This window comes from Camelus ferus, chromosome 23 (assembly GCF_009834535.1).
Source record: "Camelus ferus isolate YT-003-E chromosome 23, BCGSAC_Cfer_1.0, whole genome shotgun sequence".
Classification (NCBI taxonomy): Eukaryota; Metazoa; Chordata; class Mammalia; order Artiodactyla; family Camelidae; genus Camelus; species Camelus ferus.
In genome coordinates this window covers 9,520,841-9,542,146 of record NC_045718.1, presented here as the reverse complement: position 1 = coordinate 9,542,146, position 21,306 = coordinate 9,520,841, and the positions used below count along the sequence as shown (strand labels likewise).

The 21,306-nt window shown below is 36.0% G+C and overlaps 1 protein-coding gene across 1 annotated transcript in view; it reads right to left on the bottom strand.

The window, feature by feature from the left end:
• CFH (complement factor H) overlaps positions 1-21,306 on the bottom strand; it is a 70,934-nt gene that overhangs the window by 24,327 nt on the left and 25,301 nt on the right. Inside the window, exons 8-11 of the mRNA XM_032466788.1 lie at positions 19,514-19,702; positions 18,937-19,113; positions 11,261-11,443; positions 9,412-9,594 (exon numbers count right to left, since the gene is read on the bottom strand). Coding sequence (XP_032322679.1) covers positions 9,412-9,594; positions 11,261-11,443; positions 18,937-19,113; positions 19,514-19,702 — 732 coding nt within the window. The remainder of the gene's footprint in view (positions 1-9,411; positions 9,595-11,260; positions 11,444-18,936; positions 19,114-19,513; positions 19,703-21,306) is intronic.

Below are 21,306 nucleotides of genomic sequence, written 5' to 3'. Positions count from 1 at the left end.
CAGACCAACCTGCTCCAGGAGAGGCTGGGTGGCCATCAGCCTTCCTGGCAGGAGTGCAGCACCTGAACATGGTGCTGGGAGGGGGCATGATCTGCCCGCCTACCTTGCCTGAGTGCAGCATCTGATTGCAGCTTTGGGAGGGGGAGTGACCCACTGGCCCACCGTGAAGGAGCACAGCACCTGACCCAGTGATGGGAGGGGGCACGATGTGCTTGCCGACAAGCACTGGGAGCAGCATAGATGAGGGCACCCACAGAGGGCCTCTGAAAGAGCAAGCTGAGTTTGCAGAACAGGGTGGAGACAGAAAGACTTCTTGATCAAATCATTAAGAGCACACAGTCTCCAGGAGAACACATCCCTTTTTAAAAAATTTTTTTTGTTATCTGTTCTATTTTCTATTATCTTTCTAATGTTTACTTTTTAAACAATTGTATGTCTACAGTTTAACACCTTCTGAATTTTTAAAATCTTTTTATTATTATTAATTTTAAAAATCCACCTCATTTCATTTTTAGTTTCTCTTGGTTTTGATCTCCAGTTATTGATTATACACAGGTTTTAAATATTTTTTTTTGATTTTTTCTCCTTTTTTAAAGGTTTTTAAAAGACGTCTCAACTCAATTGCTATTCTGCTTCAACTTGTTCTCCTATTATTGATTATACACCGTTTCCAAACCATTTTTTTCTCCCTTCTTTTAAAATTTTCTCTCTCTTTTTTTAAAGTTTTATTCCTGCATAGGCTTTAGATAGATAAATAAATAAACTCCTTAAGGACCACAATAGATAACTGATTCTCCATAAGCCACAGTGCCAGAGAGATATGAGCAAGATGAAGAAGCAGAGGAACCATTTCCAATTAAAAGATCAAGAGAAATCCCCTGAAAGCACGATCAAGGAAATAGACATTGATGGCCTACTAGATCAAGATTTCAAAAAAGGAGTGATCAAAGTACCAAAGGAATTAAAAGAAATAGTGTTTAGAGATATAAAATATGTCAAAAATGAAATAGAAGCTATAAACAAGAACCAAGTAGAATTAGTAAACTCAATTGCTGAGATGAGAGCTGACCTAAAGGCTGTGCAAAGCAGACTAGAAAATGCAGAGGAACGAATAAGTGACCTAGAAGACAGGACGACAGAGAGCACCCAATCAGAACAGCTGAAAGAAAAACAAATAAAAAACAATGAAAACAATATAAGGGACCTATGGGATAATACAAAGTGTGCCAATCTACACATAATAGGGGTTCCAGAAAGGGAAGAAAGAACAAAGGGGTTGAAAAGGTATTGGAAGAAATCATGACTGAAAACTTCCCAAACCTAAAGAAGGAATCAGATATCTAAGTACAGGAAGCTCAGAGGGTCCCAAAGAGGAAGAATCCAAACAGACCCACACCAAGACATATCATAATCAAGATGGCCAGAGTCAAGGATAAAAAAATGATCCTACAGGCAGCAAGAGAAAAACAAAGTTATAAGGGAACCCCCCATAAGGCTCTCAGCTGATTTCTCAACACAAGCACTACAGGCCAGAAGGGAGTGGCAATATATATTCAAAGTCCTGAATGAAAAAAAAGAGGCAGCCTAGGATACTATATCCAGCAAGGCTACCCTTTAGAATAGAAGGAGAGATAAAGAATTTCACAGACAAGCAAAAACTAGAAGAGTTTAGGAACACTAAACCCATGCTAAAAGAAATATTGACAGATCTACTCTAAATAGAAAGGAAGCAGGATGCTACAAAAATGAGAAACTCATAACTGGAAAGGTGATAACTATCATGAATTACAAACACAATAAACACAAAATCATAAAAGAAGACATACGAATCATTGAGAGTGGGAGAGGGAGGCAGGAAAATATAGAATTTTTTTTCTTTCTTTTTAAAATTTTTTATTCTCGGTAGGATGGGTTTGAGATCATGTTACTATCAGTTTAATAAAAACAGTTATAGTAATGGGCTAATAGACTTACAAAAAAGGGTAACCACAAGCCAAAAACTTATAAGGGAGTCACTAAAACTAAATAAAATTCATGATAATACAAAGGAAAACTACCAAACCACAAAAGGAAGAAAGGAACAAAGAGGAAATACCAAATCAACTGCAAAGATAAGTTCAAAATGGCAATAAACACACATCTATCATTAATTACTGTAAATGTTAATGGACTAAATGCTCCAGTCAAAAGGCATAGAGTGGCAGACTGGATAATAAAGCAAGAACCTTCAATATGCTGCATATAAGAGACCCACTTTAGGGAGAAGGACACATATAGATTGAGAGTGAAAGGATGGAAAAGGATATTCCATGCAAATGGAAAAGCCAAAAAAGCAGGTGTTGCAGTACTGATTTCAGACAAAATAGACTTTAAAACAAAGGCCATAAAGAAAGATAAAGAAGGACATTTTGTAATGATTAAAGGAGTGATACAAGATGAGGATATTACACTCGTTAATATATATGCACCCAATATAGGAGCACCTAAGTACATAGAACAATTACTAACAGAGATAAAGGGGGATATTGATGGGAATACAATCATAGTTGGAGATTTTAACACCGCATTAACATCACTAGACAGATCTTCCAGACAGAAAACAAATAAGGCAACAGAGAAATTAAACAATACAATAGAAAAATTAGACTTGAATATTTTCAGAGCATTACACCACCCCAAAATAGGATATACATCCTTTTCAAGTGCACGTGGAACATTTTCTAGGATTGATCATGTACTTGGGCACAAAAGAAGCCTCAACAATTTTAAGATAGAAATTATCTCAAGCATTTTTACTGACCACAATGCCATGAAACTAGAAATCAACTACAGAGAAACAAAGGAAAGCATGAAGATTAAACAACATGCTATTAAAAAAAATGGGTCAGAGATGAAATCAAAGTTGAAATTAAAAAATACCTTGAGACAAATGAAAATGAAAACGCCACCACACAAAATTTATGGGACGCAGCAAAGGCAGTGCTAAGAGGGAAGTTTATAGTGATACAGGCCTTTCTCAAAAAAGAAGAACAATCTCAAATAAACAATCTAACCCACCATTTAAAAGAATTAGAAAAAGAAGAGCAAAAACCCCCAAAAAACAGCAGACGGAAGGAAATAATAAAGATCAGGGAGGAAATAAATAAAATAGAGATTTAAAAAAATAGAGAAAATCAACCAAACCAAAAGCTGATTTTTTGAAATAGTAAATAAAATCGACAAACCTCTGGTCAAACTTACAAAGACGAAAAAAGAGAGAGCACAAATAAGCAAAATAAGAAAGGAAAATGGAGAGATTACAACAAATAACATAGAAATACAGAATAGCATACGAGAATATTATGAAGAACTATATGGACCCAAAATGGATAACCTAGAGATGTACAAGTTTCTCAAAATATACAGTCCCAGGACTGAATCAAGAATAAACTGACCACTTGAACAAACCAATCACTAGAAATGAAATCGAAATAGCAGTAAAAAACCTCCGTACAAATAAAAGTCTAGGACTGGACGGCTTCACTGGAGAATTCTACCAAACATACAAAGAAGAACTCATACCAGTCCTTCTCAAACTCTTCCAGAAGATTGAAAGGAGGGAATACTCCCAAACTCATTCTATGAAGCCACCATCACCCTGATACCAAAACCAGGCAAAGACACCACCAAAAAAGAGAATTACAGACCAATATCACTGATGAACATAGATGCAAAAATCCTTACCAAAATATTAGCAAATAGAATCCAACAACACATAAAAAAGATTATACATCATGATCAAGTGGGGTTCATCCCAGGGACACAAGGATGGTTCAACATATGCAAATCAACCAATGTAATATATCACATCAACAAGAGAAAGGACAAAAACCACATGATCATCTCAATAGATGCAGAAAAAGTATTTGATAAAATTCAACACCCATATATGACAAAAACTCTCACCAAAGTGGGTATAGAGGGTACATATCTCAACATAATAAAAGCTATATATGATAAACCTACAGCCAGCATAGTACTCAATGGTGAAAAACTCAAAAGCTTCCCACTAAAATCTGGGACAAGACAAGGCTGCCAACTATCACCACTCCTATTCAACATAGTCTTGGATGTCCTAGCCACAGCAATCAGGCAAGAGAGAGAAATAAAAGGGATCCAAATTGGAAAAGAAGAGGTAAAAGTGTCACTATATGCTGATGACATGATACTATATATAGAAAACCCTAAAAGGTCCAGACAAAAACTACTAGAAATAATCGAAGAATTCAGCAAGGTAGCAGGTTACAAGATTAACATTCAAAATCAGTTGGATTTCTTTACACTAATGATGAATCAACAGAAAAAGAAAGTAAAGAAACAATCCCCTTTAAAATAGCACCCAAAGTAATAAAATCTAACCAAGGGAATAAATCTAACCAAGAAGGTGAAAGAATTATACACAGAAAACTATAAACCATTGATGAAGGAAATTAAAGAAGACTTTAAAAAATGGAAAGATATCCCATGCTCTTGGATTGGAAGAATCAATATTGTTAAAATGGTCACACTGCCCAAGGCAATCTACAGATTTTATGCAATCCCTATCAAATTATCCAGGACATATTTCACAGAACTAGAACAAATCATAATAAAATTTATATGGAACCATCAAAGACCTAGAATTGCCAAAGCATTACTGAAGAAAAAGAAAGAGGCTGGAGGAATAACTCTCCCAGACTTCAGACAATACTACAGAGCTACAGTCATCAAGACAGCATGGTATTGGTACAAAAACAGACATATAGACCAATGGAACAGAATAGAGAGCCCAGAAATGAACCCACAAACTTTTGGTCAACTGATCTTCGACAAAGAAGGCAAGAACATACAATGGAATAAAGACAGTCTCTTCAGCAAATGGTGTTGGGAAAACTGGACAGCAGCATGTAAATCAATGAAGCTAGAATACTCCCTTACACCATACACAAAAATCAACTCAAGATGGATCAAAGACTTAAACATAAGACAAGATACAATAAATCTCCTAGAAGAAAATACAGACAAAACATTATCTGACATACATCTCAAAAATGTTCTCCTACAACAGTCTACCCAAGCAATAGAAATAAAAGCAAGAATAAACAAATGGGACCTAATGAAACTTACAAGCTTCTGCACAACAAAGGATACCATAAGTAAAATAAAATGACAACCTATGGAATGGGAGAAAATTTTTGCAAATGAAGCTGACAAATGCTTAATCTCCAGAATATATAAGCAGCTCATATGACTTAATAAGAAAAAAAAACCCAGTCCAAAAATGGGCAGAAGACCTAAACAAGCAATTCCCCAAGGAAGAAATACAAATGATCAATAGGCACATGAAAAAATGCTCAATATCACTAATTATCAGAGAAATGCAAGTCAAAACTACAGTGAGGTATCACCTCACACCAGTCAGAATGGCCATCATTCAAAAGTCCACAAATGACAAATGCTGGAGAGGCTGTGGAGAAAAGGGAACCTTCCTTCACTGCTGGTGGGAATGCAGTTTGGTGCAGCCACTGTGGAAAACAGTATGGAGATTCCTCAAAAGACTAGGAATAGACTTAGCATATGACCCAGGAATCCCAGTCCTGGGCATATATCCAGAAGGAACCCTACTTGAAAAAGACACCTGCAGCCCAATGTTCATAGCAGCACTATTTACAATAGCCAAGATACGGAAACAGCCTAAATGACCATCAACAGCTGACTGGGTAACGAAGAAGTGGTATATTTATACTATGGAACACTATTCAGCCATAAAAACTGACAACATAACACCATTTGCAGCAACATGGACGTCCCTGGAGAATGTCATTCTAAGTGAAGTAAGCCAGAAAGAGAAAGAAAAATACCATATGAGATCACTCATATGTGGAATCTAAAAACAAACAAAAAAAACCCCCATAAATATGAAACAGAAATAGACTCATAGACATAAAATACAAAGATACAAACTTGTGGTTGCCAAGGGGGCGGGGGGTGGGAAGGGATAGACTAGGATTTCAAAATTTAGAATAGATAAACAAGATTATACATGGAATAGCACATGGAAATATACAAGATCTTGTGGTAGTGCACAGAGAAAAAAAATGTGAGAATGAATATATGTTCATGTATAACTGAAAAATTGTGCTCTACACTGGAGTTTGAAACAACATTGTAAAATGACTATAACTGAATTTAAAAAATGTTTAAAAAAGAAAAGAAAAGAAAAGGAGACTGGAGCTGGGGAAATCACACTCCCTGACTTCAGACTATACTACAAAGCTACAGTAATCAAAACAGTATTGTACTGGCACTAAAAACAGACACATAGATCAATGGAATGAGATAGAAAGTCCAGAAATAAACCCATGCACTTATAGTCAACTAATCTACAACAAAGGAGGTAAGAATTTATAATGAAGAAAAGACAGTTTCTTTAATAAGTGGTGCTGGGAAAACTGGACAGCTACCTGTAAGAGACTGAAATTAGAACATTCTCTAACACCATATACAAAAATAAACTCAAAATGCATTAAAAGACCTTACTGTAAGACTGGATACTAACAAACTCCTAGAGGAAAACAGTAAGAATACTCTTTGACATAAATCACAGCAATATTTTTTTGAACCAGCTCCTAGTGTAATGGAAATAAAATAAAAAATAAACAAATGGGACCTAATTAATCTTGAAAGCTTTTGCACTAGCTTGGATACCATCAACGAAATGAAAAGACAACCCACAGAATGGGAGAAAATATTTACAAGTGACACAACTGCCAAGGGAATAATTTCCAGCATATACAAACAGCTCATACCTTAAAAAAAAAAATCTTGGTTGTTGGCTACTATCCGAGTGCTAAATTTATATGTAGATAATGACTTAAGAAATCCACGATCATCTTAAAACTCTCTTTTACTTAGAATAAAATCCAAGCTCTTTATAATCCATCTCTTGCCTGTACTTTCCATAACATCTTGTATGTCTTTTCCCCTATCAATCCAGACTCCAGACTCTACATTTCAGAGTTTTAAATAGGTTAGTTTCTCTGCTGTTGCACTTCTTATTTTTCATACTGGAATGAAGGCTGATCCCCAGTTTGTATCTTTCACCATTTTTTCTTAGACTACTTCTAGCATATAATAGGTGGTGACAGCCTGAAAAGTGAAATTTAAGTGGGCCCTAGACACTGTCAAACAAACCTGTCTCATTTCTGTAATAAACTCACTCTGTGTGTCTCTCGAAGTCTCTATTTTAATTTCTTCTCTGTCTAGTGTTCCCTCTCCCCCTTCCCCTGCGTACCACTCAATCTCAGATGACTCTGTCTCCTATATCAAAGGAAAACAGAAGCCAGCAGCACCTGCTCCTTTCCAGCATGAGGTTTACACATCCATTTCCCTTCCTTCCTCCTGATAAAAAGTTGGAAGTAGACATGCTGCCACTGAAGACCAGCTTTCCCACAGGAGCCCTGGTTCCTCTCCCTCTGCCTTCACGGGGAGCCTCGTGTGTTCAGTCTCTGCCTGCTTCCTTCTCTAGTGCCCCCTCATCTCTGCCATTTAAAAATACTTAATTCAGTGCACAATTCCCTCCAGCAAAATTCTGAACCTCCCACTCTCTGGCACAGCCAAATTATTGAAGAGTTATGTCCACATGCTGTGTTAAATTTCTACCTAATCTTTTTTTTTTCAGCAGGTTCTATGTAGTTTTATGGATGTATACTCCATCCCAAACTCTCTGCTACAGTTATTGTTGGCCTCTATGTAGCCAAATCCACCACCTTTTAACATTCTTCTAACTGGACATATCAACTGAATTAGAAATATTCACCATTCTAACAATCATAATCATATTTAGATAACAATTTCCTTGATTTTTTTGTATGGCAGGTACTGTGGCAAGAACTTTATATGAATAATTTAGTCTAATAACTAAAATTCTTTGAAATATTGGAACATTAGTAAATACTAATCCATTTCACAGATTAGGAGTGTGAACAAAATTTTAAATAGTCTTGGTTGTTGCCCTAAAACACATGCTTAACAAACTGTAGAATTGGAAATGGAACCCATCCCGGCTGACTCCACAGGATTCACCACCATTAGTCGATCTATTATACATCCTTTTCCATTGATCATTTCTTCCTTTCCACATCTATGAAACATTCATTTCAACATTTTCTCCCTAAATTCTCTGGGTCCTCCTTTTTCTATCTATTTTTCCATTTGTTCCTCTTCTGACATCTAAATGTTGGAATGCTTCAACTCAGTCTTGAGCTCTCTTCTCATTCTACATTCTTTTCCAATTTGATGTGAACATTTATAGGGGGATAATCTCACACGTGTATCTCCTGGCTACACTCATATATTCAACTCTGTAGTTTGCATATCCAATTTGTACGGTCCATGGGAAGCCCAACCATAATGTGTCCAAGTCAAAAGCTGCGCTGCTCTTTCCAAAGTGTTCTCTCTCTTGCCAGTACCACTTGATGAAATCACTTCCATTTACCAGCTTGCTTAAGAGAACAATTGGAAAACAAACATATGAGTCCCTTGAGCTTCAGATCTTTCTGTCACCCAACATTTAGTAACACTACCTGTGTTTTCTGCCACCAAAATATATCTCCAAACTGTCCTCTGCTCTGCATCTCCTCAGCCATCACCCTATCTAATCCCACTCTTTCTCACCCCACGTGGCCTCCTGAGTCTTCTCTGCCCCACCAGAATCACAGCACACAGGAAAAAGAACTTTGAAGTTCCAAATAAAAGTACATCACTCCTTTCCTTAAAATTCCTTATGACTTTTCATCAATCATAAAATTAATTCAAATGTTAACGTACCCTGAGATAACCTGGATAAGCTTTCTGTTGCCTCCTATCCAGCCTCCGCTCATAAAATCCTCCCACATCATGAGTACAATCCGTTCACCTTCATATCTCCCAAATATTGTTTTGTTGCCAAAGCTTTGCACATACTGTTCCATTGGCTTGGAACACACAACATCCACTCAGTTTTCCACAGATGGAAACCCTGTTTCTAACCCTGGAAGAAAAAGGCAGCTGACTGGCAACTATAAAGGAGATCCATGTTACAGTCCTCAGAACTCATCAGAGTCAGAAAGTAGAGTGCTCCTCTCAGGACCTGCAGAAATGAACCCTCGACGCAGGAGCAGAAACTCAAGAGCAAAATAGCTGAGGAGGGCGTGAGACACTGTAATTTGGGTAACAGGGGAGACTTTGCACTTCAAAACTTTCCTTCCTCCAAGTTTACATTAAACCTGATTTTCATAGTTGTTCCTAAAAGCTACTCTAGATCAGTCAAATTTGGGGAAAAAAAAGTTTGACAATTATTATTAATGTTGTCAATCTTGGAAAAAAAAGACCATCTGAGGAAAAAGTACTTACCATAGCACGTGGGTTTATCGGACCAGCCATCCACACGGCACACTATGGTACCCGTGGTGTTTCCCCCGGGGCTCTCGAACCCCTGCAGGCATTCATAGTGCAGCTCCTCGTTGAGCTTAAACCACGCGCCCTCACTGCCACTTTTGGCTCTGGCATTCTCAAATACCGGCTTATCACAAGACTCTGATGGGTAACAGAATCAAACGTTTCATTTCTCATGTTATGTAGTTCACCATCTCATTAAGTCTCAACCCAAGGTGGGAAAGGGCTTTACTAATTAGCATGTGCTAATCACTCATGATGTAAAAATAATTTAAGAATACCAGTGATAGATCATTGTCCTGAAATTGTTACTCAAAATGAAAAAAAAATACATTTCTACATCACATTTTTCTCAATAGTCTCTCCGAAAATTTTATTTTACAAATATTTTCCTTAGTTTAGTTATCTTTTGTATTTATCCCATGCTAGTAATGAAACAGGCCGTTACATATGTATTGTACTATTTTTAGTAAAGAGGAATAGCATTATCTGAATTAAATGCCAAATTTATGAGAAGTTGTGACATATATCCCAGAGAAAAAATTGGTTAATTTAATAAAAAGAGTAATTTTCAACAAGGCGAGTAAAATTTTAAACATTCTATAAAACTCTACCTTAAAACATACTAAGTTTTAAAGTTCACATGCTGATTTTGCTTTCCCAGATGTGTTTCTAACGGCTCAGTATTCCTTTATACTTACCAAGGTTGAATGCAGAGGTAGTCTATTGTTTATAATTAGTTACAGGAAAGTAAAATGTTAAAGAATAGCCTTGACTTTCACTAACACTGTAACAGACTGATGTTAATAAAGGTTTGAGTAATTCATCTCAAATTTCACAACGTGTTATGTAGCCAGCTTCCTTAAAACTTTGAAAAAGGCAAAACTAGACTAGCCAAAAAATAATGGACCTTTTCTCTTCCATAAAGAGAGTGTGAGAATGGAAAATTGGCCATATATTAGTACAAAATGAGTTTGATATGGGGACAACTTTCATCATTTTCTCTTTGGCTCGTGCTCGTACTAAGCATAGACATTGGGGGAAAAAAGAAATACAAAGGAAACAGTAGGAATGAATATTTTAAATATCCACTTCACTTAAAGTGAATATATAAAATACTACTTCAAAAATAACACTGCGTGGCTTTGGGACGAGGAAGACAATCTCAGCAAACTGTTCTTAGGAGATCTTCATACACGTCTGTGTGGTGGGGCAGGAAGACCTTTCAGGACAGCAGAGTTTGGTCCCATGTACAAGTGTTTCTCTGTCTCCACTAACTAGATGTTTTTGAAGACGTCCTAAGGGACAGAATGTTTCACAAGTGGGTCTACCCTGCAGTTTCAAATCTATAAATTATACAGGGTATATTATTTGAAGATTATGCACTATAAACCCAAATCTTGACCGAAAAACGTAACTTTTATGTTTAGGAGGAAAGACTGACATAAAAGTCTCAGACTATAAACAGGTACAATCAGCAAAAAGGTACCAGCTAAAAATAACCAAGTTTATACCAGAGTTCAGGTAAGTCTCCTTAGCTAAAATAGTGTTTAATAACAGGATGTTTTAAAGTGAAAAACCTGGAACTCATGATATTCTACCCTGCTAGTGATTAACCATAAAAGGAAAAATGATGTACATTTTCTCAAAATTTTGTCGACTATCTTGTCAAATGCAGCCACGGGACCACATCAACACCTCACCCCCTAGCAAACAAACAAACAAACAAACAAACAGAATGAAGTCAAAGTAAACTTTTGTACAGTGATCATCAGCATAATGAATACTGAACTAGTCAGTGACTTACTGATGCACACGGGTTGAGCTGACCATCCACTCTGCAGACAGGTGAGTGACCCTGATGTCTCACCATCTTCTGTGACATACCCTGGTTTACACTTATATTGTGTTTGTGTATTTAGGGGATATGTAAACTCAGATTCAGAAAAATATCCATTCTCAATGTTTATATCTGATTTTGAACATGTTTCTAAAAGGGAGAAAGCATAAGGAAAAGAAAAGAATATATTTGATAAGCATTTGTGTAAGGACCCAAATAATACAATAATGTAAAAACTGAGAAGTTGTTTATAAATGAAAATCTGAAAAAAGTCCTAAACATCCAAGTTCCTGTGTCAGAGATAACTAGCTACGAGTTTCCAAAGATATTACATCAAGACACTTTATTAATATTTTTATTAACAAAGCAAGATTTCAAATACTCAGACTCCCATCTGTGAAATTATTAGAAATCAGTTTGTCCAGTGGATCTGGCATCCTGCAGCATGTCAGAGCCCTGTTAGCAGTGTGTATCCTCTCCTGGAACTTGCTGGAAATATTGCCTAGTTGGAACTCTCAGGCACCCCTGAGCAGAGTTAGCGGACTGGGACATTTTAGATCAGGTGCTGATCTCAGAGAATCTCCCACCGTAGTTACCACAGCCTTTGTTTCTGAGAATTTGAAATGTTTGCCCTCAAAATTAGGTGCTTAAAATCAGTTTAATACATGGAGTTCAATGAAGATGACAAAGATCAACACATTTATTTATGTCTCCCCTTTCCCCCTCCATTCCTTAACTAGCTGCTCTGCCTTGGACTTCCAGGATTATACTGAGGAGAGTGCTGAGAGGACGCGCTCTTGCCTTGCACTGGATCTTAGAGGGAAAACTTTCGGTTTCCCCTGCTGATTATAATGTTAACAGTTGGCTTTACGTATCTGACCTCCATTTTCTTGAGCTCAGTACCTTTCATGCCTATTTTATTGAGCATTTTAATCATGAAGGAATGTTGAGCTTGCTCAAATAATTTTTTGGCCTCTCTAGAGATGACCATTGCAGTATTCTTTGTTTTTGTTAACATGTTGCATCACATTTACTGATTTGTGTATTTTGAACCGTCGATGTATCCCACAGATAAATCCCACTTGGTCATAATGCATGCACCTTTTAATGTGCTGCCCAAATAGATTTGCTAGTATTTTATTGAAGTTTTGTTTGTTTGTTTGTTTGCATTTCTGTTCACTGGTGACGTGGGCCTGTAATTTTCTCTACTTCTGGTATCTATGGCTTTGGTGTCAGAATGATGCTGGCCTCATAAAATGAGTTTGGAAGTTTTCTGTTTTCTTTGATTTTTCAGGCGTTGAAGAAGGACTGGTACTAATGCTTCTTAAATGTTGCACAGAATTCACCCAGGACGCCACTCGTTCCTAGTATTTTCTTTGTGGGGAGGCTTTTTGTGGAAATTTGCTTCAGTCTCCTTATTTTAGACTTTTACATCTTTTTCTTGACTCAGCTTTGGTAGGTTATATGGATCTCAGAATTTGCCCATTTCTTCTGAGTTATCAAATTTGCTAACATATTGTCATTCATTGGTCCCTAAAGTGATTTTTATTTTTGAGGAATCTGGCATAATGGCTCCTCTTTCATTTCTGATTTTACTTGTTTGAATCTTCAGCTTAAGTGTTCTTTTTTTTAGCCAGGCTAAGCTTTATCAATTTTGTTTATGTTCTCATAAATCCAACTTTCAATTTTGTTGATTTTTCTTTTGATTTATTATTCTTGATTTGATTTACTTCTATTGTAAACTTTATTTTTTCCTCCTTTCTGCTAACTTTGCTCTTAGTTTGTTCTTCTTTTTCTAGTGTTTGAAGGTGTAAATCTAGGTTTTTATATAAGATCCTTCTTCTATTTTAATGTCAGCATTTTTAAAACTTCCTTCTTAGTATTGCCTTTGCAGTATCTCGTGTTGCATTTTGTTCTCATTTACCTTAGGATATTTTTTAAGTCCCTTTTCATTTCCTTGTTGATTAACTGCCATTCAAGTGTCTGTTGTGTAGTTTGCACCTGTCTGTAGATCTTCTCTTGTCTCTTTTCTTTTTTCTGTTACTGATTTCTAGTTTCATTCCAATGTGTCAAATAAAGTACTTGGCATGACTTCTGTCTTGTAAAATTTGTCAAGACTTGTTTTGTAACCAAACATGTCATATCCTTCCAGAGATTATTCCATGTGGACTTGAGAAAAATGTGTAGTTTTCTGTTGTTGAGTGGAAAGTTCTGTATATCTGTTAGGTATTTTTAGTTTACAATGTCATTCAAGTCTGCTTTGTGTTTAACTTTATCACCAAGCTGTACATTAGATCCCCAGAATTATTCATCTTATAAAGGAAATCTTACACCTTTGGACCAGCATCTCCTAGTCCGCCCTCATTTCAAGCCCCTGGTGAGTACCATTCTAAGCTTTGTTTCTGTGGATTTGACCCTCCCTCTCTCCTGTCCATTGTTTCTTTGAATTCAATCTTTTCTCTTCCTTTCTTCCCTTCTTTTCTTCATTCTTTCCTTCTTTCCCTCCCTCCTTCTTTCCTTCTTTCCTCTCTATCATTCTCCCCCGCCCTTCCTTTCTTCCTTCTTTCTTATTTCACTTAGCATAGTGTTCTCGAGGTTAATTCATGCTGTAGCAAATGGCAGGAGTTCCTTCTTTCTTGTGACTGAGTAATTTTTCATTTTCCATATACAGATCACATCTTTATTCATTCATTCATCTTTTTTACTAACACTTAATTGTTTCCAAAGCATCCCTGTTGTGAATAAGGCTAATAAACATGGGACTGGAGGTACCTCTTTGAGATATTGATTCTATTCCTGTTGCATACGTACCCAGGAATGAGACTGCTGGGTCATATGAAAGTTCTGTTAATTTTTTTGAGAAAATTCCACTTTACTTTCTGTATAGTTGTAACAAATTAAATTCCAAAGTGTACAAGGATTCTCTTTGCTCCAAAATCTTGCCAACATTATCTCTTGTATTTTTGATAAAAGACATTCTCAAACGTATGAGGTAATATCTCATGGTGGTTTTGATATGTATTTCAATGATGAATAGTGATTTCAACTATCTTCTCATGTACTGGCTGGCCATTTGCGTGTATTCTTCAGAAAAATGTCTACTCAGATTCTTTTGCATTTTTGAAGCAGATTATTTGCTTTTTTCTACTGCTGAGTTGTGAAAATTCCTTATATATTTTGAATATCAACCTCTTATGAGATATGTGGCTTTCAGTTCCATATTTTGCCTTTTCTCTTCTTGATTTGATGAACAGAACTTTTTATTTTAATATTGTCCTGCTTACATTTTGGTTTTGGTTTTGATTTTGGTTTTGTTGCCTATGCTTTTGTTGCCATATCCAAGAATATTATTGCCCAAACCAGTGCCGAGAAACTACTTCCCCAAGTTATATTCTAGGATATTAATGGATTCAGGCCTTATATTAAAGTCATTCATTCATTTGCAGTTAATTTCTGTTGGGGTTTTCACATAGGGGTCCAGATTAACTCTTGTTTGTACATAACCAGTTTTCCCTGCATCACTTACTGATGTCACTATCCTTTCCCACTGTGTATTCTTGATTGATTTTTTAAATATTAGTTGACACATGGGTTTACTTGTGGGTGTCAATTCTGTTACACTGACTATGTGTCTATGTTTATACCAGAATCATACTATTTTAATTATTACTGCTTTCAAGCTATGGTCTGAAATCAGGTTGTTCTTTCTCAAGATTACTTTGATTATATGGGGATATTTTGTGATTTCATATGAATTTTAGGATTATTATTCAACTTAGTTTACATAAGTAGGATAAATGTAAAAATGTAAAATATGCCATTGAGTTTTATTGAATGGTTTGAGAATGATTGGCATAAATTCTCCCTTAAGTGTTTGGTAGAATTTACCAATGAAACCATCTGGTCCTTAGCTTTTTTTTATTGGGAGACTTTACATTTCTGATTTAATTTCATTTCTTCTTTATAGTCTGTTCAGATTTTCTATTTTTCTATGAATCAGTCTTGTTGGGTTCTGTTTCTAGGAATGTATCCATTTCTTCTAGGTTATCCAATTTGTTGGCATATGATAGTTCATTGTTCCCTTTATGGTCCTCTCCATTGCTGTGGCATATTGTGTAATGTCTCATCTTTCATTTCTGATTTAAGCTATATGAGTTTTATCACTTTTTTCTCATCTAGCTTTAGGTTTGTTCATTTTTTTAATCTTTCCACAAAATAAGGTCTTTTGTGGTCTTTTCTATTATTTTTTCTGGTTTCTATTTCATATATTTCTGTTCTGATGTTTGCTATTTCCATCCTTCTGGTAACTTTGGGTTTCGTTTGTCTCTTTCATTTGAGTTTAAAATTGGCTCGTTTACTAGAGTTCTCATTTTTTCTTAATGTGTACTTTCCTCACTGTAAACCCTCCTCATGGAAGTGCTTCTATTGTGTTTAAATTTTCATTTCCTTTAGAATGTTTTCTGATTTCTCTTTGCTACCTCTTTTGACCCATTGTTCAGAAATGTTTAGCTTCCTCATATTTGTCAGTTTTCCAGTCTTCCTCCTGTTAGATTTCTAGTTTCATATCATTGTATTCCAAAATATATTTGGTATAATTTCAGTCTTCTTAAGGTTTTTAAGGCTTGTTTTGTGACCTGACATGTTATCTCTCCTGAAGAATGTACTGTGTGTGCTTAAGATGAATATGTATTCTGCCATTGACTGAAATTTTCTGCAAATGTCTGTTAGGTCCATTGGTTTAAGTTTGGTTTAAGTCTAATGGCTCATTATTGATTTTCTGGGCGAATGACCCATTCATTTTTGAAAATGGAGTATTGAACTCCCCTACTATTAATGTATTGCCGTTTGTTTCTCTCTTGAGATCTTTTCGGTTGTGTTGAATGTATTTAGGTGCTCCAATGTTGGATACATGTATTTACAATAGTTGTATTCTATTGATGACTTGACCTCTTCATTTTATAATGTCTTCTTGTCTCTTGTTACAGTTTTGACTTAAAATCTATTTTCTGAAACAAGTATTGCTACCCCTGCTCTCTTTTGATCTCCACTTACATGAAATGTTGTTTTCCTTTCATTCAGTTTAGCCTATGGGTGTCCTAAATGCTGAAGTAAGTCTCAGTTTATTTTCACCTAGAGGTAGTATAGAGTTGAATCTTCTGTTGGTTCTTCTTTTATTTTTTTAAATGCATAAAGTCTTTATGTCTTTTAATGGGGGCATTGAATGCATTTACATTTAATGTAATTATTAATAGATAAGGACTTACTGATGCCATCTCATTAATTGTTTTCTGGCTGCTATGTAGTAACACTGTTAACTTGAATTTCTCTTGCACCCTTTCTTAGAGAAGTCATGATTTTTCATAGTGGTATACTTTGAATCCTTTATCTTTTGTGTATCTACAACAGGTTTTGTGTGTGTGTGGTTTTCATGAGGCTCACACGAAATTTGTTACAGATAAACAGTCTATTATTAGTTGGTAACAAATTCATTTTGATGGCATACAAACTTTACCCTTTCAGTTTCTTCCTCAAATGTTTTCTGATGTTACAATTTACATATTTTATGTGTGTAGTAACATTTTCATGATTTCACATTACTAATTAACGTCATTTATTTCAGTTCAAAGAACTTTCAGTATGTCTTGTAAGACACACCGAGTAATAATAAATTCCTTCAATTTCTATTTGTCTGAGAAAGTCTTTATCTCTCCTTCCTTTGCGAGACTGCTTTTCCAGGTAAAAAATTCTTCAGTGGCAGGTTTTTATTTCATCAATTTGAATGTGTCATCCCACTGTCTGCTGCTGTGCAGTGTTTCTGCAGATTTATTAATCTGCTTATGTCCTTATGAGAAATCCCTTTTGCATGAGGAGATTTTCCTCTATGCTTTAAAAATTATCTCTTTGCCTTTGAGTTTAGACAGTTTTTTACAATGTGTTTTGTAGAAGATCTCTCGATTGAATCTGTTTGCAGACTTATGAGATGCATGATCTTGAATGTCTGTATCTAGCCAGATGTGAGGAGTTCTCAGCCATTATTTCTTTACATAAACGTTCTGCCCCTTTGTCCCTTTCTTCTCCTGGGACTCCCACAGTCTCTATAATGTTTCTATTGATAGTCTCCCACAATTCCAATAGTCTCGATTCATTCCAACAGTATTGTTTCAAATGGGTTGTCTTCTGCTTCACTGATTTTTTTCCTGCTGGATTGTTTACTGTTGATGCTCGTGACTGTATTTTTCATTTCATTCATTGTATTCTTTACCTTTACTATTTGGTTCTTTTTGTTTTCTATCTCTCTATTAAACTTATTTTTTTGTTCAATTGTTGTTTATCTGAGTTCTTTTAATTGTCCTTCTGTGTTTTCTTGTATCTCACTGAAATTTTTGATGTAACTCTTTTGAATTCTTTATCAGATAAACTGTACATATCCATTATTTGGGGTCACTTACTGGAAAGTTATTGTGTTTCTCTGTTTGTAGAATGCACCTTTGAGTTTTGCGCTCCTTGAAGTCTCATGTTGCTGTCTTTACATACAAAGAAGCAGGCACTTCCTCTAGCCTTTACAGACTGACTTGGGGAGGGAAATACATTTAGTCACGCTGCTGGCGACTCTGAGGCTTTTTCAGACCTTTAAAGGGTACACCTGCTCCATACATTGTGATCCCTCTTGGGGGGAGAATCTGCAGTTCTTGTGTTTCTCTGAATCCAGCAAAGCCGACTGTATGCCGGCAACTTCCTGGTCGGTTTCCCCCAGGCCATGCTAAATGTTCACTTCTGTGTGCCTTCTCACAATCTCACAGAGACAGCCTGGCATTTGAGATGCGCTCACTAGCCATCTTCAAAGGCTTGCATTGCCACCTTTGGGGACATACACAGGGAGCTGGCCATGCAGCAGGGGAATGTGCAAGTTTTAAGGGTGCAAGCAGGGTTCACAGGCACGGTGTCACCAGTGGCTAGAGGGTGGGCTTCCTGACGGTGTCTACAAAATGGACAGTAGAATCCATGTCCCCTGATTCATTCCAGCCCTGGATGCTGTGCACCTAGCTTCTCCCCGCCCCTCAGCCATGTAGATTACCTCAGTATTCAGATGGGCCTTTAGATCAGTGTTGAACAAGCTGGGAAATTGGCCCTTTCTCACATGCGTATTTTCCCCCAAAGATGACATCCTGTGCTGAGGGGGACTCTCTTGGCACGGAGCTGTGCCACTTTATGGGAGGGGTGGCTCAGGCACAGGGAAGTTGTTCCTCCAGCACTCCTGGACGTGTCCAGTCTTGAACCTCAGCACTCCGGCTGTGTACTATGACTCCTCTAGCAGACTCCTAGACTCCCACACAGGTACTCTCATCCATGGGTGACTGTGTTTCTATCAGGAAAGACTCTGCCATCTTGGTGACTTCCCTCTGTTATTACAGTTTTCTTCTTTGTGGTTCTATTTCTGCTTTCTGGATTAAGGTCTAGAAGCAGGCACATTTATTTTGTTATATGCTTATCAAGAAACTTAAATATACAGTCACATACACTTGTGAAAAATAACACTAAATAGGCAAAACAAGAGAAAGTTGATATAAACATTTTGCAGCAGATAATATAGCTGAATCTTAGAAAATTATAGACATACTGGGATCTCAGACCAGTTAACTTACTGACACGGACGCATTTGGCAGGAGGAGACCAGCCATTCTCTGTACATGTCATTGTGTTCTGATTATTTTGAAGACTGAAGCCATTAAAGCAGCTAACTTTTACAGTTTTACCCTGTAAATATTTTTCTTCTCGATATGGGACTTGTCCATTTTCCAAGTAATTGAAAGTACATTGTCCTAAGGATCATAAAAATAATAGAAAATGAAAAAAAATAACATAAATTTAATAAAATAGCACATAAAAAGTTAACTATTCTATTTACATCAAAAATAGCATATAGCAAGAAAAACTAAAGCTACTGTCAAATGTTTATTAAAAAAGAAAAAAATTCCATGTTTTTTATCTTTTAGTTTTTAATAATTAAAATACATACAAATGTGCAGATATTCCTGTAAAGTCTCTATATTTCTCATGTGGTTTCCATGCAAAGCCCCTCACAAAAGGAAGACCTCTCTGGATCTTTTTGCTCACAGAACGAGTCCCCCGGCCTTGTCTTTGTTACACAAGACTTAACTGTACCGTTGTCTCTCCCATCTGGGAAGATTGATACATATAAAATTAAAGGTGTTTACTTACTGAGGCACGGTATTTCTGGAGACCACCCTTCTCGTGTGCAACGAAGGGAAGCCCAGTAGTTTCCTGAAGGCGGCACATAGTAGCGATCGCAGTAATAGTGAACTTCTTGTCCTACCCTTGCTGGAAAGTAGTGTCTGTATGGATAATACAGGCTTCCATGTTTTATTACTGGGAAATCACAAGGTTTCACTTGCAACAAAAAAAAAAAGTATAAATAAGGTTTTACCATAATAAACAATCAAATTAGAAATTAATTATTTCATCTCAATTGTATCCTCTTATTAGCATAATTACACTCATTGCATTCTGGTTCCTGGGAAAATAAAAGTTATAGAATATTCTGATGCCTGAGGTATGTAAGGAGGTCCTTGCTAATGAAAATCAAATTATGTCTTGTGGGTCATGTGATGTAAAGCTCACGTGTAGGCTCTCTTGGGAGAAAACTATATAGACCTATTGAATGAACTCTCCTTAAGTACATATGTCCTAGCCTTCGCTGATAAAATTAGCATCTTAATGAATAGATGATGAAAGTACACATTTCATCCTGTGGTTCAGCTGTCTTCTTTTTCTTTCTTTTCCATTCTCATCAGAAATCAGAGCCCTGGGTTTTATTCTCAGAAAAAGTCAATGTAGAAAGAAAACAGGTTATTTTTAGACGAAGACTCAGTTTAGTTTTCTATTTATTGGAAATAATGTGGTAAATATAGAGAAACATAACAATTTCCACTGATCACTTCACACAGAAAAATAACATTCTTACTTACGCCTTAAACCAGACAGTAAGGCTTGTTTTCCTTTCTTTACTTAATCAGAGACATAAGCAATAAATAATTCTTACTATTCAAATGGTTAAGATTAAGGTAAATATTTGAGTGCTTATTTCTAACTTTAACTGGAAAATGATACATTTTTCACTATTTCTTATATATATTTTGAATGAGGTATAATATAATTACATTTTATGAGTCATTCTTATATATTGAATAATTTTGACAAATATGCTTAAATGCTATGTTGTTTATAACAGGTTTATACAAAATATTTTTCAGAAAAATTTGCCCTTTTTATTGGATGGTTTAGAGATAATCTACTACTTTTAATACCACACTAGTATCTATTTTTTATCATGAAATATGATTGTATTACAAGAAAACATATGCAACAATTAAAAAAAAACTTACCATACACACACAGACACACACACACACACAAAACAACACTAATTACCATCTTCATTTTCCTTAAGTTCGATGATCCATTTCCTTTTTTGTAGGATTAGATAAATTTTTCAAGTGGTTTTTACAGACTTGCTATGTGAATTACTAACTTTGAATCTTTGTGGATCCTAGTGTCTCTCTTTAACAAAGATTTGTGAGTGACACCTTCTCTTGATACAGACTATTGGCCTGTATTCTACATCTCTCTTCATTGATTTTGAAGCTGCCTCCCTCTTTGAAGATTGAAATGCTCAGTCATTCCCTTTAAGTAACATTCTAGTTTTTTTCACACTCTTTTTGGATATTTAGAATATTTTCTCTTCACCCTAGGATTTTACAAATTTCATCAGGTTATGTCAAGATATGTATATTTAACAATATTTCTATGTTGGGCAAGCTTGAGTCCTTGTGTCTGCAAGAACTGATTCTTAAAGAACTCAGTTAACTTTGCTATTAAGTTGTAGAGGAGCGATGTGAGCCCTGATGATCTGACTGTAGAACAAGTATGGCTATCTATGCCATTATGATATGTCATAGAATATGAATACAGCAAAATAATCCACTGAGATTTGT